This window comes from Loxodonta africana, chromosome 12, assembly GCF_030014295.1.
Source record: "Loxodonta africana isolate mLoxAfr1 chromosome 12, mLoxAfr1.hap2, whole genome shotgun sequence".
Lineage (NCBI taxonomy): Eukaryota > Metazoa > Chordata > Mammalia > Proboscidea > Elephantidae > Loxodonta > Loxodonta africana.
In genome coordinates, this window is record NC_087353.1 from 211,670 (window position 1) to 239,270 (window position 27,601).

A 27,601-nucleotide genomic window follows, 5' to 3' on the forward strand; every position below is an offset into this window, starting at 1 on the left:
AACAGAGTCAATGCTAGAGGCCCTAATACACTGCATAAACAGGATATAAACCATAACTAACAATATACAAACACCAGAAGATAAGCTAGATAACTGAGAGGGAATCTTCTAAAAATTAAACACTTAAATGCTCATCAAAGACTTCACCAAAAGAGTCAAAAGAGAACATACAGACTGGGGGAAAAAAAAATTGGCTATGACAAATCTGACAAAGGTCTAATCTCTAAAATCTACAGGAAAATTCAACACCTCTACAACAAAAAGACAATTCAATTTAAAAAATGCGTAAAGGATATGAACAGACACCTCACCAAAGAAGACATTCAGGTGGCTAACAGACACATGAGGAAATACTACAGATCACTAGCCACTAGAGAAATGCAAATCAAAACCACAATGAGATATCATCTCACCCTGACACTACTGGCAAGAATCAAAAAAACAACAAATGTTGGCAAGGCTGCGGGGAGACTGGAGCTCTTACGCACCGCTGCGGGTACAACAATTTTGGAAAATGATATGGCACTTCCTTAAAAAGCTAGAAATGGAAATACTGTATGATCCAGGAATCCCACTCCTAGGAATATATTCTAGAGAAACAAAAGCTGTCACATGAATAGACACATGCACGCCCATGTTCACTGCAGCATTATTCACAATAGCAGAAAGACTGAAGCAACCTTAGTGCCCATCAACAAATGAATGGATAAACACACACAATGGAATACCACACAACGATAAAGAACAACCATGAATCTGCGAAACATCTCACAACACAGATAAATCTGGAGGGCATTATGCTGCGTGAAATAAGTCAATCACAAAAGGGCAAATATTGTATGAGACTGCTACTATAAAAACTCATGAAAAGGTTTACACACAAAAAGAAACAATCTTTGATGGTTATGAGTAAGAGGATGGGTGGGTATGGAAAAACACTAAACAGACAATAGATAAGTGGTAACTTTGGTGAACGGTAAGACAGTACACAATGCTGGGGAAGCCAGCACAACTTGACCAAAGCAAGGTCATGGAAGCTCCATAGACACATCCAAACTCCCTGAGGGACCAAATTACTAGGCTGAGGGCTGGGGACCATGGTCTCAGGGAACACAGCTCAATTGAGATAACACAGTTTATCAAGAAAATGTTCTACATCCTACTTTGGTAAGCAGTGTCTGAGATCTAAAAAGCTTGTGAGTGGCCATCTAAGATACTCCACTGGTCTCACCTCGTCTGGAGCAAAGGACAATGAAGAAAATCAAAAACACAAGAGAAAGATTAGTCCAAAGGACCAATGGACCGCAACTATCACAGCCTCCACCACACTGAGTCCAGCACAACTAGATGGTGCCAGGCTACTGTTGTCACTGACTGCTCTAACAGGGATCACAATAGAGGGTCCTGGGCAGAGCTGGAGAAAAAAGTAGAACAAAATTCTAAATCACTGTCTTAGTTATCTAGTGCTGCCGTAACAGAAATACCACAAGTGGATGGCTTTAACAAAGAGAAATTTATTTTCTCACAGTCTAGTAGGTTACAAGTCCAAATTCAGGGTGCCAGCTCCAGGGGAAGGCTTTCTCTCTCTGTCAGCTCTAAAGGAAGGTCCTTGTCCTCTATCTTCCCCTAGTTGAGGAGCTTCTCAGGTGCAGGGATCTGATGTCCAAAGGACGCGCTCTGCTCCTGGTGCTGCTTTCTTGGTGGTATGAGGTCTCCAACTCTCTGCTTGCTTCCCTTTCATCTCTTGATCAGGGAGGTGACCTGAGTAAGGGTGGTGTTACAATCCCACCCTAATCCTTTTTAACATAAAGTTACAATCACAAAATGGAGGACAACTACACTGGGAATCATGGCCTGACCAAGTTGACACATATTTTTGAGGGATACAATTCAATGTATGACACACACACACACACACACACACACACACACACAAACTAGACTTACTGGTCTGATAGAGGCTGGAGAAACCGCAAGGGTATGGCCCCCGACACCCTTTTAACTCAGTACTGAAGTCACTCCTGAGGTTCAACCTTCAGCCAAAGGTTAGATAGGCCCATAAAATGAGACTAAATGGGCACCCTAGCCCAGGGGCAAGGATGAGAAGGCAGGAGGGGACAGGAAAGCTGGTACTGGTAGTGGGGAACTCAAGGTTGAGAAGGGCAGAGTGTTGACATGTTGTGGGGTTGGTAACCAATGTCATAAAACAGTATGTGTATTAATTGTTTAATAAACTAATTTGCTCTGTAAAACCTTCATTTAAGGTACAATAAAAAATAAAATAAAATAAACATTACAAACACCAAAAAAAAAAAAAAGAACAAAGTTAGAAGATGTAACTACACCAGATTTCAGACTTAGTATAAAGCCACAGTAATCAAGACAGTATGGTTATGGTACTGGCATGAAGATATACATGTAGATCAGTGGAACAGAATAAATGATCTAGAAATATACCTGTACATATGCAGTTACCACAAATAAATAAGCAGGATAATCTGAGATCACACAGGCTGAAAATATCTCCTGTTCCCACCAAAGTGGAAAGATCTTGTAATGCACAGGACCCTCAAATAGAATCATCATGAAGATATCACCTTAGTAGTAGGGCTAGCCCTGAAGACTTCTCTAAACCCACTCTAACAAACCCTAAAAACAATCATCAACATAATTAAACTGATCCTAAGTAATTTAACTATTCATCAGAAGAAAATCTCTTTTAAAAGAAATAAAAATCAAACAACCTTCAACAGAAAACTCATAAAGTGCATCATACCATCAAGAAAACAAGCAGGAGAACATGACCTATTAGCAGGAGAAAAATCAAACAGCAGAGAGGTGACGTTAGAAAAAATGACAGAATAAGGAATTCTAAAAGTCTATTCCCACGTAAAAACAACAAAAATATGGCAAAAACTGTTAGGATCACCTTTTCTGGAACTCTGGAAACTATCGAAACATTTGCAGCAACAGGAAAATGGTTAATCAAGAAAAACCAGTAGAATTTTAGTAAGAACAAAGAGTTTTTTGGTGTTTTAACTTACCCTGGTCAACCCTGGTGGCGCAGTGGTTAAGCGCTACGGCTGCTTACCAAGAGGTCAGCAGTTCAAATACGCCAGGCACTCCTTGGAAACTCTATGGGGCAGTTCTACTCTGTTCTATAGGGTCGCTATGAGTCGGAATTGACTCGATGGCAGCGGGTTTTTTTTTTTTTTTTTTTGGTATTTTGGTCCCATTCTACACTCCCTACTTAGTAGTGGTGGCCTTGAAGATAACAGCCTACATTGCTGCTACAGACATATATGGGAGAGAGCAAAACAAACCTCATTGGCTCCCTAGAAGACTAGCTCGAAGGGGTTGTCTTTATTTTGCCTAACTGGGAATGTTCCCAGTGCTAAGGCAGCTTATTCAGGGGGCATCTGTCAAAAACATTCATAGGCAAATATATTACTCTCTGCTGCCTAGGGAAATGGACAAACAATAGGCTAACCAAAAGAGCTGCCCTGGGGGCTGAGAAAGCTTGTGAAGACAGACTATGATGGAGATGCTTTGGATAATACGGCTTTGAAAAGTTTTCACATATTCCTGGGAATTTAAATGGATACACACATACCTAGGGCTGTGCACACTCGTTCAAGAAAGACCTCAGAAGCCTTACGCTCTCACTTCAGGCTAACCCTCAGGCTCTGTACAAGTATGAAGTGAAGGCTAATGTAGAACTGTAAACTGCCTGGCTGAGTGTTCAAGGCTTGCCCCAACAGGCATAGGGATTTCATCTCCAAAGCATGGGAGACTTTTTTTTGGTTTCAAGTGTTTAAGGAAATCTCCCTCCAATCACTAGTTAACCACTAAGCTGATGAAAGAACAGTCACTTCAGTGGCCACACATGACAAAGAATACAGACTACAATATCAGTTTGGAAAAGTCACTAAACAAACAACTACTAGAAAAAACAGCAATAACAGACCCCAGAGTAGAGGAGACTCTGATTTCCAGAGCTGCCACATTATAATAGTGAAACCATTCAGTTCTCAATAGAAAACTACCATGCATGCAAAGAAACAAGAAAGTATGGCCCTGTATTAGTTTTCCATGGCTGCCATATTAAATACCACAAACCAGGTGGCTTATAAGAACAGAAGATGTTTCATAGTTCTGGAGGCTACAAGTTAAAATCAGAGTACCAGCCATGCTGCTTACTTCTGAGGGCTCTGAGAAAGAAACTGCTCTATGCCTATCTCCCAGCTGCTGAAGGCTCCCAGAAATCCTTGGCATTCCTTGTTTTGTGACTGCATCTACCTCCATCGACACACAGCTGTCCTTCCTGTCTGTCTGTACATGTTCTCATATTTTATAAGAACACCAGCCATACACTATTAAGAGTGACCCTTCTCCAGGATAACCTTATGTTAACTAATATTTTCAAAGATCCAGTTTCCAAACAAAGTCACATTCACAGGTACAGGGATTAGAACTTCCACATATCTTTCTGGGGGGCACAATTCAATCCACAACAGGTTCATACACAGGGAAAAAAACTATTCAGTAGAAACTGTGTATGAGGAAGCCTGACATTGGACTTACTAGGCAAAGACTTTATACAGCTATTTTAAATATATTCCAAGAGTTAAAGGAAACCCCGTCGACAGAAGTCAAAGAAAGTATGAGAAAGATGTCTTTAGAGAGATTAATTCTAAAAAGAAATCAAACAGAAATTCTGGAGTTGTATAGTATCTGAAGTGAACATTTTACTATAGGGACTCAAGAGCAGAACTGAGGAGATGGCAGAAAAAATTGGTGAGACTGAAATTAGGTCTACTGAGGTTATCAGTCTCAGGAACAGAAAGAAAAGAGAGTTAGACAGTAAACAAGGCCTATGAACCTATGGGACATCATCAGGTTTATCAAAATATGCATAAATGGGAATCCCAGAAGGAGAGGAAAGGTCAGAAAGAATATTTGTAGCAATAATGGCTGAAAATTTGCCAAATTTGACTTAAAAAAATTAATCTATATACACAAGAAATGATACAAACTCCAAGTAGAATAAACTCAAAGAGACATATCATAAACTATTGAAAGCCAAACAGAGAATCCTGAAAGCAGCCAGACAGAAGTGACTCATCACATGTAAGAGATTCTCAATAAAATAAACGTTGATTTTTCATCATAAATCATGGAGGCCAGAGGCAATGGGATGACATATCCAAAGTGCTAAAAGAAGTAACTTGTCTATGAAGAACTCTATATCCAACAAAATTACCCTTCGAAAATGGATAAATTAAGACAAAACATTCCTAGATAAACAGAAACTGAGAGTTTGTCACTAATAGACCTGCCCTATAAGAAATGCTAAAGGGAGTCCTTCAGGCTTAAATGGAAGGACACTAGACAATAAGTTGAGTCTACACAAAGAAATAAAAATAAAGAACACTCCTAAAGGTAACCTCGGTAATTAAAAAAGGCAGTATAAACGTATTTTTGGTTTGTAACGCTATTCTTTTCCTGTATGATTAAAAAAAAAAAAAACTTAATAATTATAAAGCTAAGCTGGTGAGCACATTAGGAATAAAGATGTAATTTGTAACATAACAGCATAAGGGGAAGAAGCTATATATATAATACTATTGAAATTAAGTTGGTAATTACCTGAACTAGATTGTTATAAATTAAGATGTTAATTGTATACCCAGGACAACCACTCAGAAATAGCTCAAAAACATATAGTAAAAATAAAATAAAATAAAGAAATTAAAATGGTGGAGTAATGTAGAAATAAGGAACAAAAAAGATATAAGACATATGGAAAACAAATAACAAAATGGTCAAAGCAAGTCCTTTCTTATTGGTACCCAATTAAATGTAAATAAATTAAATATTCCAGTTAAAAGTTAGAGATTTGCAGAATGGATTAAAAATTATCCAACTATATGCTGTCTACAAGCTTCTCGTTTTAGATTAAAAAAAAAAATTGAATTAAAAACAAAGTAAAAAGATGTTTCATGTGTGTACTAAAGAATTAATCTTACCCAAAGAGAGGTGTGGCCTTTGTCCTTGGCTCCTGGGAGGTGAACTCCAAGCCCTTGGAATGTCTTGGCTAATAAGAGTGTCTTTGTTTATGTGGGGGGCCTTGGGCCACACCAGGTAGTCTAATAATGTGATTTATGATGGGGGTTTTGAGCCATGTGATATTAGCTAGACCTTCAAAGAAGCAAGAGACTAAATAAAGATTAGCCGTAAGGTAGTCAACCATTGGCATGTGACTAAGTCTTAATAAAAACTCTCAATACCAAGGCTTGGATGAACTTCTCTGGTAAGGAATACACCATGCTTATTGTCATGCATCATCGCCAGGAGGCATTAACACTGTCCTTATCTCCACTAGGAGAGGACAGCTGGAAGCTCACATTTGGAACTGTACTGGATACTGTCCCTTGCATCCCTTCCCCTAGCTGGCATTAATTTGTATCCTTTCACTCTAATAAACCATAACTGTCTGTATAACAACTTTAATGAGTTCTGTGAGTCATCCTAGCAAATTATAGAACCTATGCGTGGTCTTGGGGACACCCAAACTTGTAATTAGATTCAGAATTAAGAGTGGTCTTGGGGATCTCTGAACTTTGTAGTTTGTGCCAGAAGTGAGAATGGTCAGAGAACTAACTCTGTACCATACAAACATTAACCAAAAGAGAGGCAGAGTGGCAACATTAACATCAGACAAAACAGACTTTAAGAAAAAACTTGTTATTAGAGACAGGGAAAGATATTATGATAAAATGGTCAGTGCATCAAGATTTTTTTTTATATGCACCTATTTTTTTTTTAACAATAATAGGGCATGTTCATCACCACAGTACATGCAGCAAAAACTGACAGAATTGAAGGAAGAATTAGACAACTCAACAATAAAAGCCGAAGACTTCAATATTCCATTTCCAATTGTAGAACATCTAGAGAGAAGATCAATAATAAAAACAGTACTGGAGCAGCACTAAAAACCAACTAACCTCACAGACATCCATAGAGTACACAAGAGCAGAATGCACATTCTTTGCAAGTACACATGGAACATTCTCTAGGATAGAAGATATTTGAAGCCACAAAACCATACCAATAAATTTTAAAAGACTGAAAACACACAAACTGGTTTCTTCAATTACAATGGAATGAAATTAGAAATAAATAACAGAAGGGAAACTGGAAAATTCATCAATATGTAGAAATTAGACACCCTTAAATAACCCATGAGTCAAAGAAGAAGTCATAAGGGAAATGAGAAAATACTTTGAGATGAAGAACAATGAAAATACAACATAAGAAAACATATACGATGCAACCAAAGCAGCACTCAGAGGGATATTTATACCTGTAAACACCTACACTTAAAAAAAAAAGAAAGATCTCAAAATCAACAACCTAACCTTCCATCTCAAGAAATAAGAAAAATAACAGCAAACTAAATCCAAAGTAGGAAGGAAGGAAATAATATCAATAAGCATCGATATAACAGAGAATAGGGAAATGGAGAAATGAACAAAACCAAAGTTGATTCTTTAAAAAAAAAGCAAAAAAACTAACATTGCCCAATCTTTAGCTAGACTGATCAAAAAAAGTCTCAAATTGCTGAAATCAGCAATGAGAGACAACACTACTACCAACCTTACAGAAATAAAAAGAATTATAAGCAAGATACTATGAACCACTGCATGCCAATAAATCACATAACCTAGATGAAATGGATGAATTCCAAGGAACACATAAAAGTGACTCAAGAAGTAGAAAATATGAATAGACCTATCACAAGTTAGGAGTCTCCGGGTGGCACAAATGGTTAAAGTGCTCAGCTGCTAACTGAAAGGTTGAAGGTTCGAGTCCACTGAAAGGCTCCTTGGAAGAAAGACCTGGCATTTATTTCCCCAAAACCAGCCACTGAGAACCTTATGGAGCAGTTTTACTCTGACAAACATGGGACTGCCGTGAGTCAGAGTCAACTTGACAACAACTGGCCCAAAACAAGTAAGGAAACTGAGTCAGTAATCCAAACACTTCCCACAAAGAAAAGTCCAGGCCAAGATGGCTTCACTGGGAAATTCTACTGAAGGTATAAAAAGAATTAACCCCAATTCTTCTCAAACTCTTTCAAAAAATAGAATACTTTTTTACTCATCTATGAGACCTGGATTATCCTGACATCAAAACCAGACAAGAACATCACAAGACAACCACAAATCAGTATTTCTGATGAAGACATGGAAAAATCCCCATACCGTATAAGCAAACCAAATCCAACAGCACATAAAAAAGGCTATATACCATGGCCCAGTGGATTTATCACAGGAAAAGAAGGGGGCAGTTTACTATAAAATAATCAAACAATGGAATATACCATATTAATGAAGGACAAATCCACATTATCATCTTGACAGAAACAGGAAAAGCATCCAGCAAAATCCAATACCCTTTCAGGCTAAAAACACTCAACAAGTTGGGAATAGCTGGAAGCTTCCTCAACCTGATAAAGGGCATTTATAAAAAACCATAGCTAACATCATACTTAGCTGTGGAAGACTGAAAGCCTTTCCCTAACATCTATGAGACCACTTTTGTTCTCTACTGTCCTGGAAGTTCTAACCAAGACAATTAGGCACAAAACACACAAATAAAATATCTCTATTTGCTGATGACATGGTCTTATATACAGAAAACCCTAAAAAAAGAACCACAAAAACAAACAAAAAAACAAAATAATCAAGTACATCAAAGTTGCAGGACACAAGAACAATGTACAAGATTAGTTGTGCTTCTGTACACTAACACTGAACAATCCAAAAACAAAATTAAGAAAACAATTCCACTTATAATAGCATCAAAAAGAACATAAAATACTCAGGAATAAATTTCACCATGGCTGCAGAACTTGTACACTGAAAATAACAGAACACTGTTGAAATAACTTAAAGAAGACCTAAATAAATGGAAAAGACACCCCACGTTTATAGATCGCAAGGGTACTGTTAAGAAGAAAATACCACCCAAATTGATCTATAAATTCAATGCAATTCTATATCAAATTTCCAACTGCCTTTTTTGCAGAAGTGAAGATGCTAACCTTAAAATTCATACTGAATTGCAAGGGACCCTTTTTTCTGAATAGCTAAAACAGTCTTGAAAAAGAATAAAGTTGGAAGAGAATTATATAGTGATGGTTGCAAACACTGTAAACACGTTCTATTGAACTGTACATTTCAAAGTAGTTAAAATGGTGAGTTTGATGTTATATAAATTTTATTTCAATTAAAAATATATATACACATATATAATATATATATTATATAAAATTATAAATATACATATAGAAACAGAGCCAGAAATGGCCAAGATGATGGAACTAGTGGATCAGGACATTAAATACCCATTATAAATATGCTCTGTATGTTCAAGAAGGTACAGCAAAGAATAGCCTTGAGGAAGAGACACAGAAGATAAACTTTTTAAAAAAAAGACCTAAATGGAACTGTTAGAACTGATGAGGAGACATAGAAGATATATATAAAAAAGACCTAAATGGGACTGTTAAAAAGAAAAATACAGTATCTAAATAAAACATATTATAGAAAAAAAGATCAATGAACTTCAATATCAGTAGAAATTATCAAACAATAAAGCTCAGAGATAAAAAAGGTTGAAAAGATTAAGAGCATCAGTGAACCATGCGAAAATATAATAATGTACATAATTGTTGGGAGGACAAATGAGGACATCATCAATCCAGGACCTGCGAGCTACCTCTAGACCTGAATCTGACGACAGTCCTGAAAAACACACCCATTCCCAGAGATGAGTAGGAGATCAAGAAACCTAACATTCTTGACACAAGAAACATAATACCCTTAATGGAACCTGGATCGAAATGATAACATCTGGACAACTTGGACTTGAGGGAAGAGTTGTGTGACAAACACGTATTAGTTGGCTCCTCTTTATCTCTAGAGCTTGGGGGAGTAGTAGCATGAAGATCTACCCATCATGCTGCTGCCCAGGACCTCATTTTGTACACAACTTTTCCCCATAGTAAAACTTTTTAATTTTTCTTGCGCTTTAAGTTTACAAGTCAGTCTCTCATACAAAAATCTATGTACACCTTGCTATATACTCCTAATTGCTTTCCCGCTAATGAGAAAGCCCACTACTTCCTTCTACTCTCTCTTCATGTCCATTTTGCAAGCTTCTGACCCCCTCTGCCCACTCATCTCCCCTCCAGATAGGAGATGCCAACATAAAGTGTCTACTTGATCCAATAAGCTCATCCTTCACCAGCATCTTTTTCTATCCCATTGTCCAGTCCAATCCCCGTATGAAGAGTTGGCTTTGGGAATGGTTCCCGTCTTGGGCGAACAGAAGGTCTGGGGACCATGACCTCCAGGGTCCTTCTAGTCTCAGTCAGACCATTAAGTCTGGTCTTTTTACAAGAATTAGAGGTCTGCATCCCACTGCTCTCCTGCTCCTTCGGGGCGTCACCTGTGTTCCCTTTCAGGGCAGTCATCGGTTGTAGCCAGACACCATGTAGTTCTCCTGGTCTCAGGCTGATGTAGTCTCTGGTTTATGTGGCCCTTTCTGCATCTTGGGCTCCAAATTACCTTCCGTCCTTGGTGTTCTTCATTCTCCTTTGGCCCAGGTGGGTTGAGGCCAATTGACGCATCTTAGATGGCTGCTGGCCAGCGTTTAAGACCCCAGACGCCACTCTCCAAAGTGGGATGCAGAATGTTTTCTTAATAGATTTTATTATGCCAATTGACTTAGATGTCCCCTGAAACCATGGTCCCCAAACCCCGGCCCCTGATATGCTGGCCTTCAAAGCATTCAGTTTATTCAGGAAACTGCTTTTGGTTTAGTCCAGTCATGCTGACCTCGCCTGTATTGTGTGTTGTCTTTCCCTTCCCCTAAAGTAGTTCTTACCTACTATCTAATTAGTGAACACCCCTCTTCCTCCTTCCCTCCCTCTCCGCTCTCGTAACCATCAAAGGACATTTTCTTCTCTGTTTAAACTATTTCTTGAATTCTTATAATAGTGGTCTTATACAATATTCGTCCTTTTGCAATGGACTAACTTAACTTCACTCAGCATAATGCCTTCCAGATTCCTCTACATTATGAAATGTTTCACAGATTCAACACTACTCTTTATCAATGTGTAGTATTCCATTGTGTGGATATACCATAATTTATCATTCATCCATTGATGGGAACCTTGGTTGCTTCCATCTTTTTGCTATTGTAAACAGTGCTGCAATGACCATGAGTGGCATTTATCTGTTTGTGTAAAGGCTCTTATTTCTCTAGGATATATTCTAAGGAGTGGGATTGCTGGATCATATGGTAGTTCTATTTCTAGCTTTTTAAGGAAATGCCAAAACGATTTTGAAAGTGGTTGTACCGTTTTACATTCCCACCAGCAATGTGTAAGTGTTCCAGTCTCTCCACAACCTCTCCACCATTTATTATTTTGTGTTTTTTGGATTAATGCCAGCCTTGTTGGAATGAGATAGAATCTCACTGTAGTTTTGACTTGCGTTTCTCTGATGGCTAATGATCGTGAAAATTTCCTCATGTATCTGTTAGCTACCTGAATGCCTTCTTTGGTGAAGTGTTTGTTCCTATCTTTTACCCATTCTTTAATCGGGTTATTTGTCTTTTTGTAGTTGAGTTTTTGCAGTATCATGCAGATTTCAGAGATCAGGTGCTCATCAGAAATTTCACAGCTAAAAACTTTTTCCCAGTCTGTAGGTAATCTTTTTACTCCTTTGATGAAGTCTTTGAATGAGCATAGCTGTTTGATTTTTAGGAGCTCCCAGTTATCTAGTTTCTCTTCTGCATTGTTGGTAATGTTTTCTATACTGTTTATGCAGTGTATTAAGGCTCCTAACATTGTCCTTATTTTTTTCTTCCATGATCTTTATCGTTTTAGATTTTATATTTAGGTCTTTGATCCATTTTGAGTTAGTTTTTGTTCATGGTGTGAGGTATGGGTCTTGTTTCATTTTTTTGCAGATGGATATCCGGTTATGCCTGCATCATTTGTTACAAAGATTGTCTTTTCCCCATTTAACTGTTTTGGGACTTTGTCAAATATCAGCTGCTACTATGTGGATGGATTTATGTCTGGATTCTCAATTCTGTTCCATTGGTCTATGCATCTGTTGTTGTACAAGTACCAGGCAGTTTTGACAACTGTGGCAGTATAATAGGTCCTAAAATCAGGTAGAGTGAGGCCTCCCACTTTGTTCTTCTTTTTCAGTAATGCTTTACTTACCTGGGGCCTCTTTCCCTTCCATATGAAGTTGGTGATTTGTTTCTCCATCTCATTGAAGGATGTCGGAAATTGGATTGGAATGGCATTAAATCTATAAATTGCTTTTGGTAGAATAGATATTTTTACCATGTTAAGTCTTCCTATCCATGAGCAAGGTATGTTTTTCCACTTATGTAGGTCTCTTTTGGTTTCTTGCAGAAGTGTTTTGTAGTTTTCTTTGTATAAGTCTTTTACATCTCTGCTAAGATTTATTCCTAAGTATTTTATCTTCTTGGGGGCTACTGTAAATGGCATTGATTTGGTGATTTCCTCTTCAGTGTTCTTTTTCTTGGTGCAGTGGAATCCAACAGATACTCTGCTGAACTCTTCTATTAGTTTCAGTAGTTTTCTGGAGGATTCCTTAGGGTTTTCTGTGCATAAGATCATGTTATCTGCAAACAGAGATACTTTCACTTCTTCCTTGCCAATCTGGATGCCCTTTATTTCTTTATTTAGCCTAATTGCTCTGGCTAGGACTTCCAGCACAATGTTGAATAAGAATAGTGATAAAGGGCATCCTTGTCTGGTTCCTGATCTCAAGCAGAATGTTTTCAGACTCTCTCCATTTAGGATGATGTGGGCTAGTGGCTTTGTATAAATGCCCTTTATTATGTTGAGGAATTTTCCTTCTATTCCTATCTTGCTGGGAGTTGTCATCATGAATTGGTATTGAACTCTGTCAAATGCCTTTTCTGTATCAATTGATAAAATCATGTGATTCTTGTCTTTTGTTTTATTTATGTGGTGGATTACATTGTTTTTCTAATGCTGAACCATCCCTGCATACCTGGTATGAACCCCACTTCGTCATGGTGAACTATTTTTTTGATATGTTGTTGAATTCTATTGGCTAGAATTTTCTTGAGGATTTTTGCATCTAAGTTCATGAGGGATATAGGTCTGTAATTTTCTTTTTTTTGTGGTGTCTACCTGGTTTTGGTATCAGGTATATGCTGGCTTCATAGAATGAGCTTGGGAGTATTCCGTCCTTTTCTATGCTCTGAAATGCTTTTAGTAGTAGTGGTGTTAACTCTTCTCTGAAAGTTTGGTAGAACTCTGCAGTGAAGCTGTCTGGGCTAGGGCTTTTTTTTTCTTGGGAGCTTTTTTTATTACCTCTTCAGTCTTTTCTTTTGTTATGCATCTATTTAGTTGTTTTGCCTCTGTTTGTGCTAGTATAGGTAGGTAGTGTGTTTTTAGGAATTCATCCATCTCTTTTAGGTTTTCGAATTTGTTACAGTACAATTTTTTTTATAGTAATCTGGTATGATTCTTTTAATTTCAGTTGGGCCTGTTGTAATATCGCCCATCTCATTTCTTACCCAGGTTATTGGCTTCCTTTCCGGTTTTTCTTTTGTCAGGTTGCCCAATGGTTTATCAATTTTGTTATTTTTTTTCAAAGAACCAGCTCTTGGTCTTGTTCTTTCGATTGTTTTGTTTTCTATTTCATTTAATTCTGCTCTAATTTTTATTCTTTGCATTCTTCTGGTGCCTGAGGGTTTCTTTTGTTGCTCTCTTTCTATCTGTTCAAGTTGTAAGGATAATTCTTTGATTTGGGCTCTTTCTTTTTGTATGTGTCCATTTATTGATACAAATTGACCTCTGAGCACCGATTTCATTGTGTCCCAAAGGTTCTGATAAAAAAAAAAAAAAAAAAACCAGCGCTGTCGAGTCGATTCCGACTCATAGCGACCCTATAGGACAGAGTAGAACTGCCCCATAGAGTTTCCACGGAGTGCCTGGCGGATTTGAACTGCCAACCCTTTGGTTAGCAGCCAAGCACTTAACCACTACGCCACCAGGGTTTCCAAGGTTCTGAGAGGAAGTATTTTTATTCTCATTGGATTCTAGGAATTTCTTTATTCCGTCCTTAATGTCTTCTATAATTCAGTCTTTTTTAAGCAGAGTATTGTTCAGTTTCCACATGTTTGATGTCTTTTCCCTGCTTTTTCTGTTATTGACTTCTACTTTTATGACCTTATGGTCAGAGAAGATGCTTTGTAACATTTCAGTGTTTCGGATTCTGCTAAGGCTTACATTATAACCCAATATGTGGTCTATTCTAGAGAATGTTCCATGCGCATTAGAAAAGAAAGTACACTTGGTTGCTGTTGGGTGGAGTGTTCTGTATATGTCTATGAGGTCAAGTTGGTTGATCGTGGCATTTAGTTCTCCTGTGTCTTTACTGAGCTTCTTTCTGGACGTCCTGTCCTTCACCGAAGGTGGTGTGTTGAAGTCTCCTAGTACTATTGTGGAGCTGTCTATCTCACTTTTCAATGCTGACAGAATTTGTTTTATGTATCCTGCAACCCTGTCATTGGGTGCATAAATATTTAATATGGTATAGCCTCCTGGTATATTGTCCCGTTAATCATTATATAGTCTTTCCTTATCCTTTATGATAGATTTAACTTTAAAGTCTATTTTGTCAGAAATTAATATTACCACCCCTGCTCTTTTTTGATTGTTGTTTGCTTGGTATTTTTTTTTCCATCCTTTGAGTTTTAGTTTGTTTGTGTCTCTAAGTCTAAGGTGTGTCTCTTGTAGGCAGCATATAGACGGATCGTGTTTTTTAATTTATTCTGCCACTCTGTCTCTTTATTGGTGCATTTAATCTATTTACATTCAGTGTAATTACGGATAGGTATGAATTTAGTGCTATCATTTCTATGTCCTTTTTTGTGTGTTGTTGAGTTTCTTTTTCCCACTTAATTTTTTGTGCTGAGTAGTTCATCTTCATATATTGTCTTTTCCTCATATTTGTTGTTGTTGATTTTGTTTTTGCTGAGTCTGAATTTTTTTCTTGTATTTTATTTTGATGTGTAGGATAGTTTGTCTCCTTTGTGGTTACCTTAATATTTACCCCTATTTTTCTAAATTTAAACGTAACTTTTATTTCTTTGTATCACCTTTTCTTCCTCTCCATATGAAAGATGTATGACTACATTTCCCAGTCCCTCTTTATTGTTTTAATGTTGTCTTTTTTTACATAATAACATCGCTGTTTCCCTGTTTTGAGTGTTTTTTTATCTTGATTTATTTTCGTGATTTCCCTGTCTGGGCTGACATTTGATTGCTCTGTCCAGTGTTCTAGTCCTGGGTTGATATCTGATATTATAGATTTTCTAATCAAAGAACTCCCTTTAGTATTTCTTGCAGTTTTGGTTTGGTTTTTACGAATTCCCTAAACTTCTGTTTATCTGGAAATGTCCTCATTTCACCCTCATATTTGAGAGACAGTTTTGCTAGACATATAATTCTTGGCTTGCAATTTTTTCCTTCAAAGATTTATATAAGTCATCCCATTGCCTTCTTACCTGCATGGTTTCTGCCGAGTAGTCCGAGCTTATTCTTATTGCCTCTTCTTTGTAGATGACTTTTCATTTATCCCGAGATGCTCTTAAAATTCTCTCTTTATCTTTTGTTTTGGCAAATTTGATTATAATGTGTCTTGGTGACCTTCTTTTAAAATTGTTTTTTTTTTTTTGGTTTATGTGGAGTTTGATGAGCATCTTGGATAGGTATCTTCTCATATTTCACGATACCAGGGTAGCTTTCTGCCAACAAATCTTCAACAATTCTCTCTATCCCTCCCTGTTCTGGTACTCCAGTCACTCATAGGTTATTTTTCTTGACAGAGTCACCCATATGATTCTTAAGGTTTCTTCTTTTTTAAAATTCTTTTATCTGAGTTTTCTTCAAATATATTCATGGCAAGTGCTTTATCTTCAAGTTCACAAATTCTGCCTTCCACTTGCTCAATTCTGCTCCTCTGACTTTCTACTCAGTTGTCTAATTCTGTAATTTTATTGTTAATCTTCTGAATTTCTGATTCCTGTCTGTCTATGGATTTTTCCAGCTTATTAAGTGTTTCATTATGTTCTTGAATAACCTTTTTAATTTCAACTGCTTTATCTGTTGGCTCATTCTGCATATTGCCTGATTTCCTTCCTGATGTCTTGAAGGGTTCTGTGTATTAATCTTTTGTATTCTGCCTACGGTAATTTCAGGAAGGCACTTTCATCTAGAAGATCCCTTGACTCTTTGTTTTGAGAGCTTGTGGAGGCAATCATGGCCTGTTTCTTTAAGTGACTTGATATTGACTGTTGTCTCTGAGCCATCCATAAGTTATTGTATTAGTTTATTTTATGTTTGCTTACTGTATTGTAGCTTCTTGCTTTGTTTTGTTTTGATATGCCCAAATGGGTTGCCTGAGTGAGCTAGCTTGATTATTTTCTCCTTTGGAGCTCTGACGTCCTGTCCCCAGATGGCTAGAGCTGTTATCAAGTATAACAGCCTAGGAGTCCATTCACTTTTCTTACATGAATTCAGCTCAGGTGTCCAGGTAGCTGCTCATCAAGTGTGTGGCACAGGCTCTGTCCTACAGTCTTAGAGGGGCAGGGGTGATTGGTGTAGGTACTGGTATCTGGTTGCAGCAGGGAGTCATGCTCTGAACAAGGCAGGAGGCTGAGAAACAACCCCCAAATGTCTGTGAGGAAAGCATGTCCCTTTTCCGTAGAGCACACAGGTGGGTGGGTTCTGCAGCCAGACCATGTGCACCCAATGTTTTTGGTTGTGAGGACTGAGAGGTACCAGTTATCCTTGGGCCCCTGTTGTGGGTGGCTGGGTGACCTGAGTGGAGCCACCAGTCCTTAGGCCCCTGATGTGGGTAGGTGAGGGCCTTGTTTAATAGGCAAAGTGGTGTCAAACATCAAACACCCACTTCTCCACTGCACAGCTGAAACTGTTGTAGTCTGCCAACAAGGGCCTATTCTCCTAATATAGGCTGACATAGGTCCATGCAGGGGGGGAAAGGTACTCAAAAGTCCACGGATGGTTTATGCCTGGACAGGAGCTGCTTCTGTCCTGAGCTCCCCCAGTTAGTGGAGCTGGCAAATCATCTTTTCCCCCAGTTGCGAATTTATTCCTTCTCCAAGGCCGGGAGGATGGCTCTAGGTGCTCAACAGGGCCTACCTCAGGCCCAGGGAAATCAACAGCCACTGAAGTTGGCTTGGGGGAGGGGGGAGCAGTAAAATATACACAAGTATATTAGCTTTTGCCAAGAGCGCCAGTCTTCTCTGGTTCCAGAGATGTGAGTAGGCTGTGTGGCTGGCTGCTTCTTCCTGAGGAAACTGCAGCAGATGGCTAGTATCAGCCCACTGCAGCCGCTCTTGGAAATGGTGCCCGAGGGCTCCTGGTGATTCAGGTCTGGCAACTCCTCTTCGCTTCTGAACCATCTTTTCCTCCCCCTACCACTCAGTTCATTTTCTGACTTTGCCTTTGATGTTCAGGGCCCTGAGCTTGTCATAAATATACTCCTTTCACTTGTTTTTTTGGGTCTTTGTTGTAAGAGGGCTCGCCAGAAGTGTCTGTCTATTCTGCCATCTTGGCCCTGCCTCCCCACAGTAAATCTTAACTGCTTATTCAACCTGGAGTGATCTGCCTCTTTCTTTGGTTTTCCCTACCTTCTGCATGTGGTGGCTGATTTTGGATTTCCCCCAGGAAGCTCCCCCGCCCATAGCCGCCACCTGACAATATATAATTGAAGCTCCAAGGGGAAGGGGGTGGGAAAGATGGGGTGAGGAGGTAAGAGAAAAGTCATTTAAATAAGTAATGACCAAAATTTTTTCAAAGTTGATGAAAAATACATAGATCCAAGAAGACAAATCTCAAGCATAATAAATGAAAGAAAACCATTCCAAGGCACACGATAATCACATTACTGCAAATTAGTTATAAAGAGAAAATTCTTAAAAGATGTCAAAAGAAAAAAAAAAGCATATAAAATACAGAGGAACAAGGGTAAAAATGACAGCAGACTTCTCTTCAGAAATGATGAAAAACAGAAAACAATTAAAAGGCACGTTTCAAGTAAAGAAAGATAAACATTATCAGAATCAAATTCTTTATCTAGAAAAAAAATCTTCCAAAAATAAAGACTTTTCCACGAAAGAGAGAAAAAAGCACAGCTGAGAGAATTTATCACCAATAGACCTGTGATACATGAAAAGTAAAAGGAAGTTCATCAGATTAAAAAAAAAAGATACCCAATGATAAAACAGATGCTAATAATATCATGAAGGATGGGAGAAAACTGATGGAAGTATACTATTAAATGGAAACCCTGGTGGCATAGTGGTTAAGTGCTATAGCTGCTAACCAAGAGGTCAGCAGTTCGAACCCACCAGGCACTCCCTGGAAATCCTATGGGGTAGTTCTACTCTGTCTATAGAGTTGCTATGAGTCGCAACAGAATTGACAGTAACAGGTTTGGTTTTCTGGTATACAATCATATGGTTCTCATGCTATACATAAAGTGGTATAATGTTATTTGAAGGTAGACTGTGGTGTTAGTGAGACATACAGTAAACCCCAGATCAACCTCTAAAAATTAAAACAAAGAGGTGCAGCTAACAAATCAACATTGTTGTTGTGTTGTTAGGTGCCATCAAGTCCATTTTTGACTCACAGCAATCCCAGGTGACAGTGCAGAACTGCCCCCATAACGTTTCTGAGGCTACAGTCTTTATGGAATCAGATCACCGGGGCTTTCTTCCACAGAGCCTCTGAGTGCGTTTGAACTACCAACCTTTCTGTTGGCATCCTACAGACATTCTTATAAAGAAAATTATTAATTTCATGTTGGTAAATTCAATAACTTAGAAAAATAGGCAAATTCCTTGGGTTTTCTACATATATCAGCAAACTAGGAATAGAAGAGAACTTAATCAAACTGATAAAGGCATTTATAGGAAATGTACAGCTATCACCATATTTAATGGTGAAAGACTAAATGTTTTCCCCCTAAACTCTGGAAGAAGGGAAGGACATATACAATGCAACACAAGAGTGCTGTAAGTCAAGATAAAAAATAATAAACAAAAGGAATGCAATTAGAAAGGAAGAAGTAAGACTGTCCTGATTCCTAAAACATGGTCATCTATATAGAAAATCCTAAAGAATCTAAAAAACCTATCAGAGCTTGTAAGTTTATTTACAAGATTACAGGGTACAGGATCAATATACAACAATCCATTTTACTTCTATATCCTAACAATGAGCAATTAGAAACTGAAATTTAAAACAAAAAAGCCCACTTACAATAGCATTAAAAATATATGAAACACTTAAGAGGTAAATATAACAAAATATATATAAGACCTGTACACTGAAAACTACAAAACATTACTGAGAATAATTTTAAAAGACCTCAGTGAATGGAAAAAGATTCCTCCATGGGTTGGAAGACTCAATGCTGTTTAATACAAATTCTCCCCAAATGGATCTATAGGTTTTACTCAATGCAAACCACAGCAGACTTTTTGTAGAAACTGACGAGCTAAACTTGAAATTTATATGAAAACACAAAGGACTTAAAATGGCCAAAACAATTTTGACAAAGAACATAGTTAGAGAACTTAGATGCCCTGATTTCAAGATTTCACCTATAAAGCTACATTAACCAAGACAACATGGCACTGGCATCAGTGGAAAAGAGGAGTGTGTCCAGAAATGAATCCAGGTCAGTTCTGAAAAGGTGCTGAGACAATTCAGTGGAGAACAAACACTCTCTTCAACAAATCATGCTGGAGAACCTGGACAGCCATACTGAAAAGACAAACGCTGGTGAGGATGCGGGCAGACTGGAACCCTGTACATTGCTGGTGGGAATGTAAAATGGTACAGACACTTTAGAAAACAGTTCAGCAGTTTCTTAAAAATAATTTTACCATATGATCCAGCAATTACACACGCGGGTACATGCCTATCCAAAAGAAGTAAGAACACAGATGCGTACACACAAATGTACGTAGCAGCGTCATCTGTCACAATCAAAAAGCAGAAACGACCCCAATGTCCATTAACTGGTGAATGGATAAACAAAATGTGGTATATCCATACAACAGAACACAATTCAGTAATAAAAAGGAGTGAACAGCTGATAAACGCACAAAATGGATTAACCTCAAAAGCGTTATGCTAATGAAAGAAGCTAGACAAAAAAAAGACTATATATTGCAGAATCCCATCTATATAAAATGTCCAAAAAAAAGGCAATCTATAGAGGTAGAAAGCAGATTAGCAGTTGTCTGGGGTAGAAACAAAGGCTGGCTACAAACAGGTGTGCAGGATTTTTTTTGAGGTCATGGAAATGTTCTGAAGCTAGGTTGTGATGGTGGTTGGACAACTATAAATTTAGTAAAAATCACTGAATAGTACACTTAAAATGAATGAATTTTATAGTATTTAAATTATACCTTGAGAAGGATGTTAAAAAAGTTTGGCAACAACCTAAATGTCCTTCAGTAAGGGACTGGTTAAATACAGTAGATTAACAGAATACTACAGGGCCATTTTAAAAAATGTAAATGAACTTTTTATGGATATTAACATGAAAAATCTCAACTGTATTCACTAAAAAAAAAACAGTGAAAAAAGTATGTACAGAACACTGATGCTTATGTAAAAAGGAACTATGATTTTTTTCTGACATATACAATGCCCCCAAAAAATACACAAAAACAGTCGTTGTCTGTGGTTGGAGGTAAGTAGACGGATGAAGGACAGAAGTGACATGGACCCTTCAAAGTATAAACTAATGTTTTTTGAATTTTAAATACTTTTTAAAAGAAAGTAGACACACATATTGCCAATATATTATATTTTATGGGGATCTTTTTACACACCAACAATAACCTCAATTCTGCCCAATTTTCTGAAGTTATTTCAAACTAAACAGACCCAATCAAACATCATGCTCTGTCCTCAAGGATAAGCTTTAACAGGATAAAGGACATTGTTTATCTCACTGCATTCTACTCCAAGTCATCCCCACAGGGGATGTAATTTCATAATGTGAAAGTTAGAAAATGTTTATAAATAAAAAACATTAATTTTAGGGCACTTCACCATCTGACTGTGGAAAAGTTTTCTTTAAATATGAGCTCTGGCTACCACCTATGAGCCCAGGTAAGGAGACGGGGAAATGAAAGCAGAGGGAGGAGGAGAGAGGAGAGAGAAGAGGTAGGAAGAGAAAGGAGGAAGGAGGGAGGAGCAGGCAACATGGTGAAGGAGAGAGAAGACCAGAGAGAAAAAAGAAAAGAACCTGGACACATGAATAAAGTTTCTGCGTGAGAGAACAGAAAAACTTGCATGCACTGATACAACACAAGTAACCATCACAATTTCGTCGCTTTGTCCTAGGACAGATCACGGGAAAAAGGCATTTGGCAGCAACTGGCATTCTTCAAATAGCAAATTGAGATTCCCTTTTTTTTGGAGCAAAGTTTTATAAAATAATTATTTATAAAAAGAATCTGAATGATTGTGAATATTCATACTTTTTTGGCCTATGAAATAATCATTACATATAAGAAATCCAAATGTATACTGACAGAAAAGAGGGCTGCTTCTTCCAAAGCTACATCTGACACCACAGAGACCAGAGTTGGAGGAGCTCATAAGGCCGCTGAAGTGTCAGGTCACAGGTGCAGCTCTGTTTCTATTTACAAACTAGAAGACACCAGATGTTCTTTTTATTCCTCTTTAATGTCAACACTGACAACCACCAGCAAAGGATTTAATCACTGCAACAATTGTTCTGACGGCCAAAAAGAGCTTCTTACCTATATTTAGAGGGATTTTGTTGCAAAAAAAAAAACTCTGAATTATTTATTATACATGAAATAATATATTTTCGGAGAAATCCTTAAATTTTAAATTAATCCTCAAATGGAAAGAATGAGAGTTGATAAGGATAATAATAAAAATGAAGCACAGTCTTACTGGAGTTCCTGCATCCACGTGGCTCTGCAGCTTGTTTCTCATTTCTTTTTCATTAAATTTGGCACTTCGTTTTACATAGATTCCTCCATGCTATCACATAAAAAGAAAAAATGAGGAAAAAAAGCATTTACTTTTAAAATATCCAATGGCCATAGTTAAAAAGGCAACTTTACTCCAAAAGAATGAATAAAACTACACTTTAAAATTTAAACAATATTTAATACATTCAAATATTAACATATAAAGAACAAGAATTACCCTGTTTCAACATAATTCAAATAAAACTGCATTGCTACATTGTATTGAAAAATACAACACTGAGTTCATATTCTATGTAGTAACACTTACTTTCATAGGCAGTTAAAATGCTTTCTTTCTTAAAAATACATTTTTTAAAATAGAAAATTTGATCAACTGGATAGATCTTAGCTCACAATGCTTCCACTGGCTTATTATAGAAACCACTAAAAAGTGTCCTTAAAACATCAATACTCAAAATCTTTAGGGATCTGAAATACTGACCCAGCTACAGATATTTACGGAAACCCTGGTGGCGTAGTGGTTAAGTGCTACGGCTGCTAACCAAGAGGTCGGCAGTTCAAATCCACCTAGGCGCTCCTTGGAAACTCTATGGGGCAGTTCTTCTCTGGTTTTTGGGTGGTTTACAGATATTTATGTGGCACTTTTGTAGAAATTAAGTTAATCTCTAGGGGCCTGGGGTGGGGAGGGATGAAGCAGGTGGATCACAGGGTGTTTTAAGGGTTGTGAAACCACTCTGTGTGATACTGGAACGGCGAATACATGGCATTAGGCATTTGTCAAAACCCACAAGACTGTACAAAACTGAGAGTGAACCCTAATGCAAACTATGGACTTCAGTTAAAAATAATATGTATTGACACCAGTTTATCAATTGTAATAAATGTACCACACTAAATCAAGATATTAATAATAGAAAAAAATGGTGTACAGAAGGGAGAAAGGGTACATGGGCATTCTCTGTACTTGCTTTGAAATTTTTCAGTAAACATAAAACTGCTCTAAAAGATAAAGTATCAAAAAAATCAATAAAGAAATTTTTTTTATTGGTCTCTATTCGCCTGGAGCAGCAGAGGAAGAAGGAGAGACAGGAAGAGGAGGAGGAACTGTAATGCATGTCTACTTCCTCCATGTACAACTGCCTCCTCTGCCATGAGACCAGAACTGGATGGTGCCTGGCAACCACTGCAGGAAGTTTTGATCAAAGATTCCAGAGAGGAATCCTGACCAAAAGGGAGAAAAATGTGGAAAAGAATCTCAAATTCTCATGGAATCCAGACTTTTTGGATCCTTTGGGACTAAAAGCTCTGAAACCACTCCCTGAAATAATCTTTAAACCTTAAACCAAAACTATCCCCTGAAGTCATCTTTAAACCAAAGAATAGTTTAACTTAATAAGCAAAGAATGTCTGCCTTGAGCCCTGTGCTCTTTTAAAGAATTATCTATTTGAGATCGAACTGACAACAGCAACTCAAAAGGTTAGATGAGACGCTCAGGGGTTGTGAGGTTATCTTAATGGTGGTAGAATAATTTAGAAAAGGACAACAAGAATGGCCGCGCTACTGAAGAATGGAATCAGTGTAACCGAATTACACACGCAGAAGTCATTGAATTAGTGTATGTTTTGCTGTATATATTTTCACCAAAAAAATAAAATTCATATATAAAAAAGGCTATTTTTAATTTTTAAAAAAAAACAAATTAACTTTAAACTTCTAAATACACTTCATTAAAACTTTGCATCAAGTCAGTGTATTATTTGTGTTCCTGGAGCCTTGGTGGTGCAGTGGTTAACAGTCTGGCTGCTAACCAAAAGGTTGGCAGTTTCAATCCCCCAGATGCTCCTTGGAAACTCTATGGGGCAGTTTTACCGTGCCCTATATGAATCGCAATTGACTCGACGGCAACGGGTTTTACAGGGGCACTATGACTTGGAATCGACTCAATGGCAATGGGTTTGGTTTGGTTTTTTGGTACTAATTTGAACTCACCTAAAAATAAATTGACTGAGTTTGATTTTGTCTTAAGAATGCAGCAGGGAGTAAAAGTAAATGGATGAAGAGAGAACGGAAGAAAGCATGAAGATGCACAGTGTACAGGCAAGGAAGCTCAGTGGCTTTGACTTCTAGTCATGGTCCCACATCCAGTGAGCTGGCTAACTGAGTGCAGAAAAGAAACTCAAAGTATTCTGTAGAATTTATGTCACTTCCACCGAAATAAAGAAATGAATGATGAGGATAAATTTATTTTTCATCAACTTTTAAAAAATAAAGACCACAGAATGTACATATTCTAATGTAACACTTCTTCAAGTTTTTAGAGGTATCACGACTATTCTTTCTGTACTATTTCCTTCCTGTCATTTAACTTTCTTATTAAAGTCTATTTTAATTAAAAAAAAAGAGAGAGAGAGAGTTTTCTCATACAGAGATATACAGAAGTTACAGAAACGAAGACGAAGTATCTTTCCCTAAGGAACTTACAGATTCCTAGGGAAGCCAGATATGTACACAAGTATAATATAGAAAGAATCTGGTAAGGGCTAGAGTAAAGATGGATACCCTGGTGATGCAGTGGTTAAGATCTACAGCTGCTAACCAAGAGACTGGAGTAAAGACAATCAAAAACAAAAGTAGGGTAGAGGAAGGAGTAACTTGCCAGACTCAGGATTTCATGATGGCACCTAAACTGGACCGTTAAGGAAAAAGTAGAAAAGGCATTTACCTTTAGCTCGAATCAAGCATGTGCGGGTGAGAACTACACTTAGGCTAGAAAGGTAGATGAATGATAAGCAAGGGGATTTGGATTTTATGAAGGTGGAAGACATAAAATTTTCAGCAGGTAAGTGGATTGACTAAATTTTTGGTTTGGGAAGCAATGAAAAAAGAGAAAAAGAAAATTTTCAGGGAAGAAAAAATCTGGAAGTAGAAAGACCATTTAGGAAGCTAATGTAATAAACGAGGAAGCTGATAATCAGAGTGTTAAGAGTACTGAAATAGAAGTAAAGGATTTGAGAGAAGTTTCGGAAGTTGAAACATAGGGCTCAGCTGTGACTTTGGGGGTGGGGACTACACCCATAAAGAAGTATCTTTGTTGATTGAAAGTTGTAGTTGCCAATTCTATTTTAATTTCATCACAGCCCATCAGTGCCTCTCACCAACACTAGGAGTTTGGGTAGATCGTGAGCACACTCACCATGTTTTGATCCTCTCTCCCAGGTGAATAAAGGACAGGGAATTTCGTTCAAACACTGAAGTAAAATTCGCTGGGCCCTTGATGTTACACTTTGTGGGCAGTCGGGCACAAATCAAGCTACAAAATTCCCCTGGCTAAAGCTCCGATCAGCTTTAGGAGCCTCTAGGATTACTAAAGGGGCCCTGGTGGTGCAGAGATTAAGCACTCAGCTGCTAACCAAAAGGATGGCGGTACGAACTCAACAGCCGCTCCATGGGAGAAAGATGCAGCAGTCTGCTTCCGTAAAGATTACAGCCTTGGACCCCTATGAGGTAGTTCTACTCTGTCCTTTAGTCACTGTGAGTCAAAATCTACTCAATGGCAACAGGTTTTGTTTTGGCTTTGGGTTAGGATTATTACAGAGTAATCATAAAAGGTTTAGCTTAATCTTAAATTAGTAAAATGGGTAATTAAAAAACTTCTGAAGTTGGTCTGAGACCTTTATCCTTAGAAAAAGATCTAATTTAATTCTTAAATGCAAAAAAATGAGAGCTGACAGGGACAATAATAAAAACCATTATAATTTTTTTTTATAATCTTACAGAGTTCCTGTGCTCATGTGGCTCTCTGAGTTATACTTAAAGAGTTACACTCTGAGGTAATTCTCATAAAATCATTACCCAGTCTTGTCTTGGGTTTGAGAGGGTCAAGGAGAGGAGAGACAGAAAGGATCCTAGTAAAATGGAAATGAAGGGGAAAAAAGGAAATTGAGAAATAAAGCACCTGGCTGGGATTCTGGGGTGTAAACTGCCTTCTTATCCAAAAGGTGCTTTTGGCATCTTATTCCATCATCCCTTTTAGAATTCCAAAATGTTACAGAATCTATTCATAAATACTCTTCCCTCCACGTCAAAAACTTTACTCCATTGGAGTTCTTGGATCATGGCACTGAAGCAACAAAGTCTAAGACAAAATACATTTCTTCTACTACTTTAAAATGTCAAGCCTTCCTTGTTTCCTTAATTATATTTGCTATCGAATCATTTAAACTTTATGGTTATGTTCATCCTTTTATAGAAAGGACTAATAAAGACCAGAATATTCTGTTTTAAATATTACTAGTGTAAGAGTATCCCTTTCTCTGAAGACAAGAATATCATTCTTAATTCATATATTATTTAACACTCAATTGTGATCTACTTAAAACACCATCAAGCTTTATGGCACAAGAATAAAACAGATGCATGGTTATAAATAACATCAGTGATTAAGCGAGACGTCAAAAATAGCTGTGAGGAGTATCTCCAGTTATCCTCACAGGGCTTTATGAACAGAAGTTCTCTACCTAACTTAAACAACGACGACAACAATCAGCTCACCGAGACTCCTGTGTTTTCTTGCAGCAAGTAGAACTGTTACGTAATCTGAAGCTAAACTACAACTTACACTGTTCACAAACTCATAGCTTACAAATGTTTGGTTTTCTAAATACCTATATGTTTATATGCATTTTCTATACATATAAAATACCTAGTGATTTACACATACAACAGTTACAAGAAATACAAATGTCCCTTTATAAATAACTTTTTGTAAAAAGCATTTTTGCTTCATACAAATTAAGTGTGAAAAACAAGTCTTTTCAAATGAAAAATTAACTTCTTGACATAAAGTTCACAGCTTAATAATCTATGCCATTTTTATTTAGTACTCAGTAGCTTAAAATAGTTTTCATAAAGATACATACGAATTCCATTTTCCTTTAAAACACTCAAAACAGGAGAAAAAAGGAAATAAGCATTCAAGTACCCTAATTTAAACATGACAAACAATGATGAATAAGATGAATTGGTGGTAGTGGTCTCTCCTGTTCATGAGATGTCTTTTAAATTTATATATTTTGAGCGTTCACCATAATTTTAGCCTTTCTTCTTTAATTGATTTTCAAAGTCTTATAAAAAGCATGACTACCATACAAATTTCACTTATTTTTTAAAATTATATTCAGATAATTTTACACATTCCGAAAGTGTAGAAAAATGCTAATAATCTTCCTCTTAACATAAAAGAGCACGTTATGTGCAGTTTCTGACCTGAAGGCTATCATACAATAAAACCTGCAAAAGATGGAACCTCTGTAAGGTGGAAACTCCTCAGAGAAGGAAAACTCATAGATTTTCCACTAGGCTGGGCAACAGAAAAGTGGTAAGGCTGCACCCTGTCAAAGGTGGAAAACTTGAGAGATCCAGAAA

General features: G+C 37.4%; 1 protein-coding gene across 3 annotated transcripts in view; it reads right to left on the reverse strand.

Moving 5' to 3' along the window:
- The window catches only part of AGPAT5 (1-acylglycerol-3-phosphate O-acyltransferase 5), a 107,872-nt gene that overhangs the window by 49,277 nt on the left and 30,994 nt on the right, over nt 1-27,601 (reverse strand). For all 3 annotated transcript variants that reach the window (XR_010323532.1, XM_064294937.1, XM_064294938.1), the window contains exon 4: nt 22,136-22,225. Coding sequence is in view for 2 of the 3 variants with exons in the window: in XM_064294937.1 (XP_064151007.1) it covers nt 22,136-22,225 (90 nt within the window). In the remaining variant the exon portion in view is untranslated. The remainder of the gene's footprint in view (nt 1-22,135; nt 22,226-27,601) is intronic.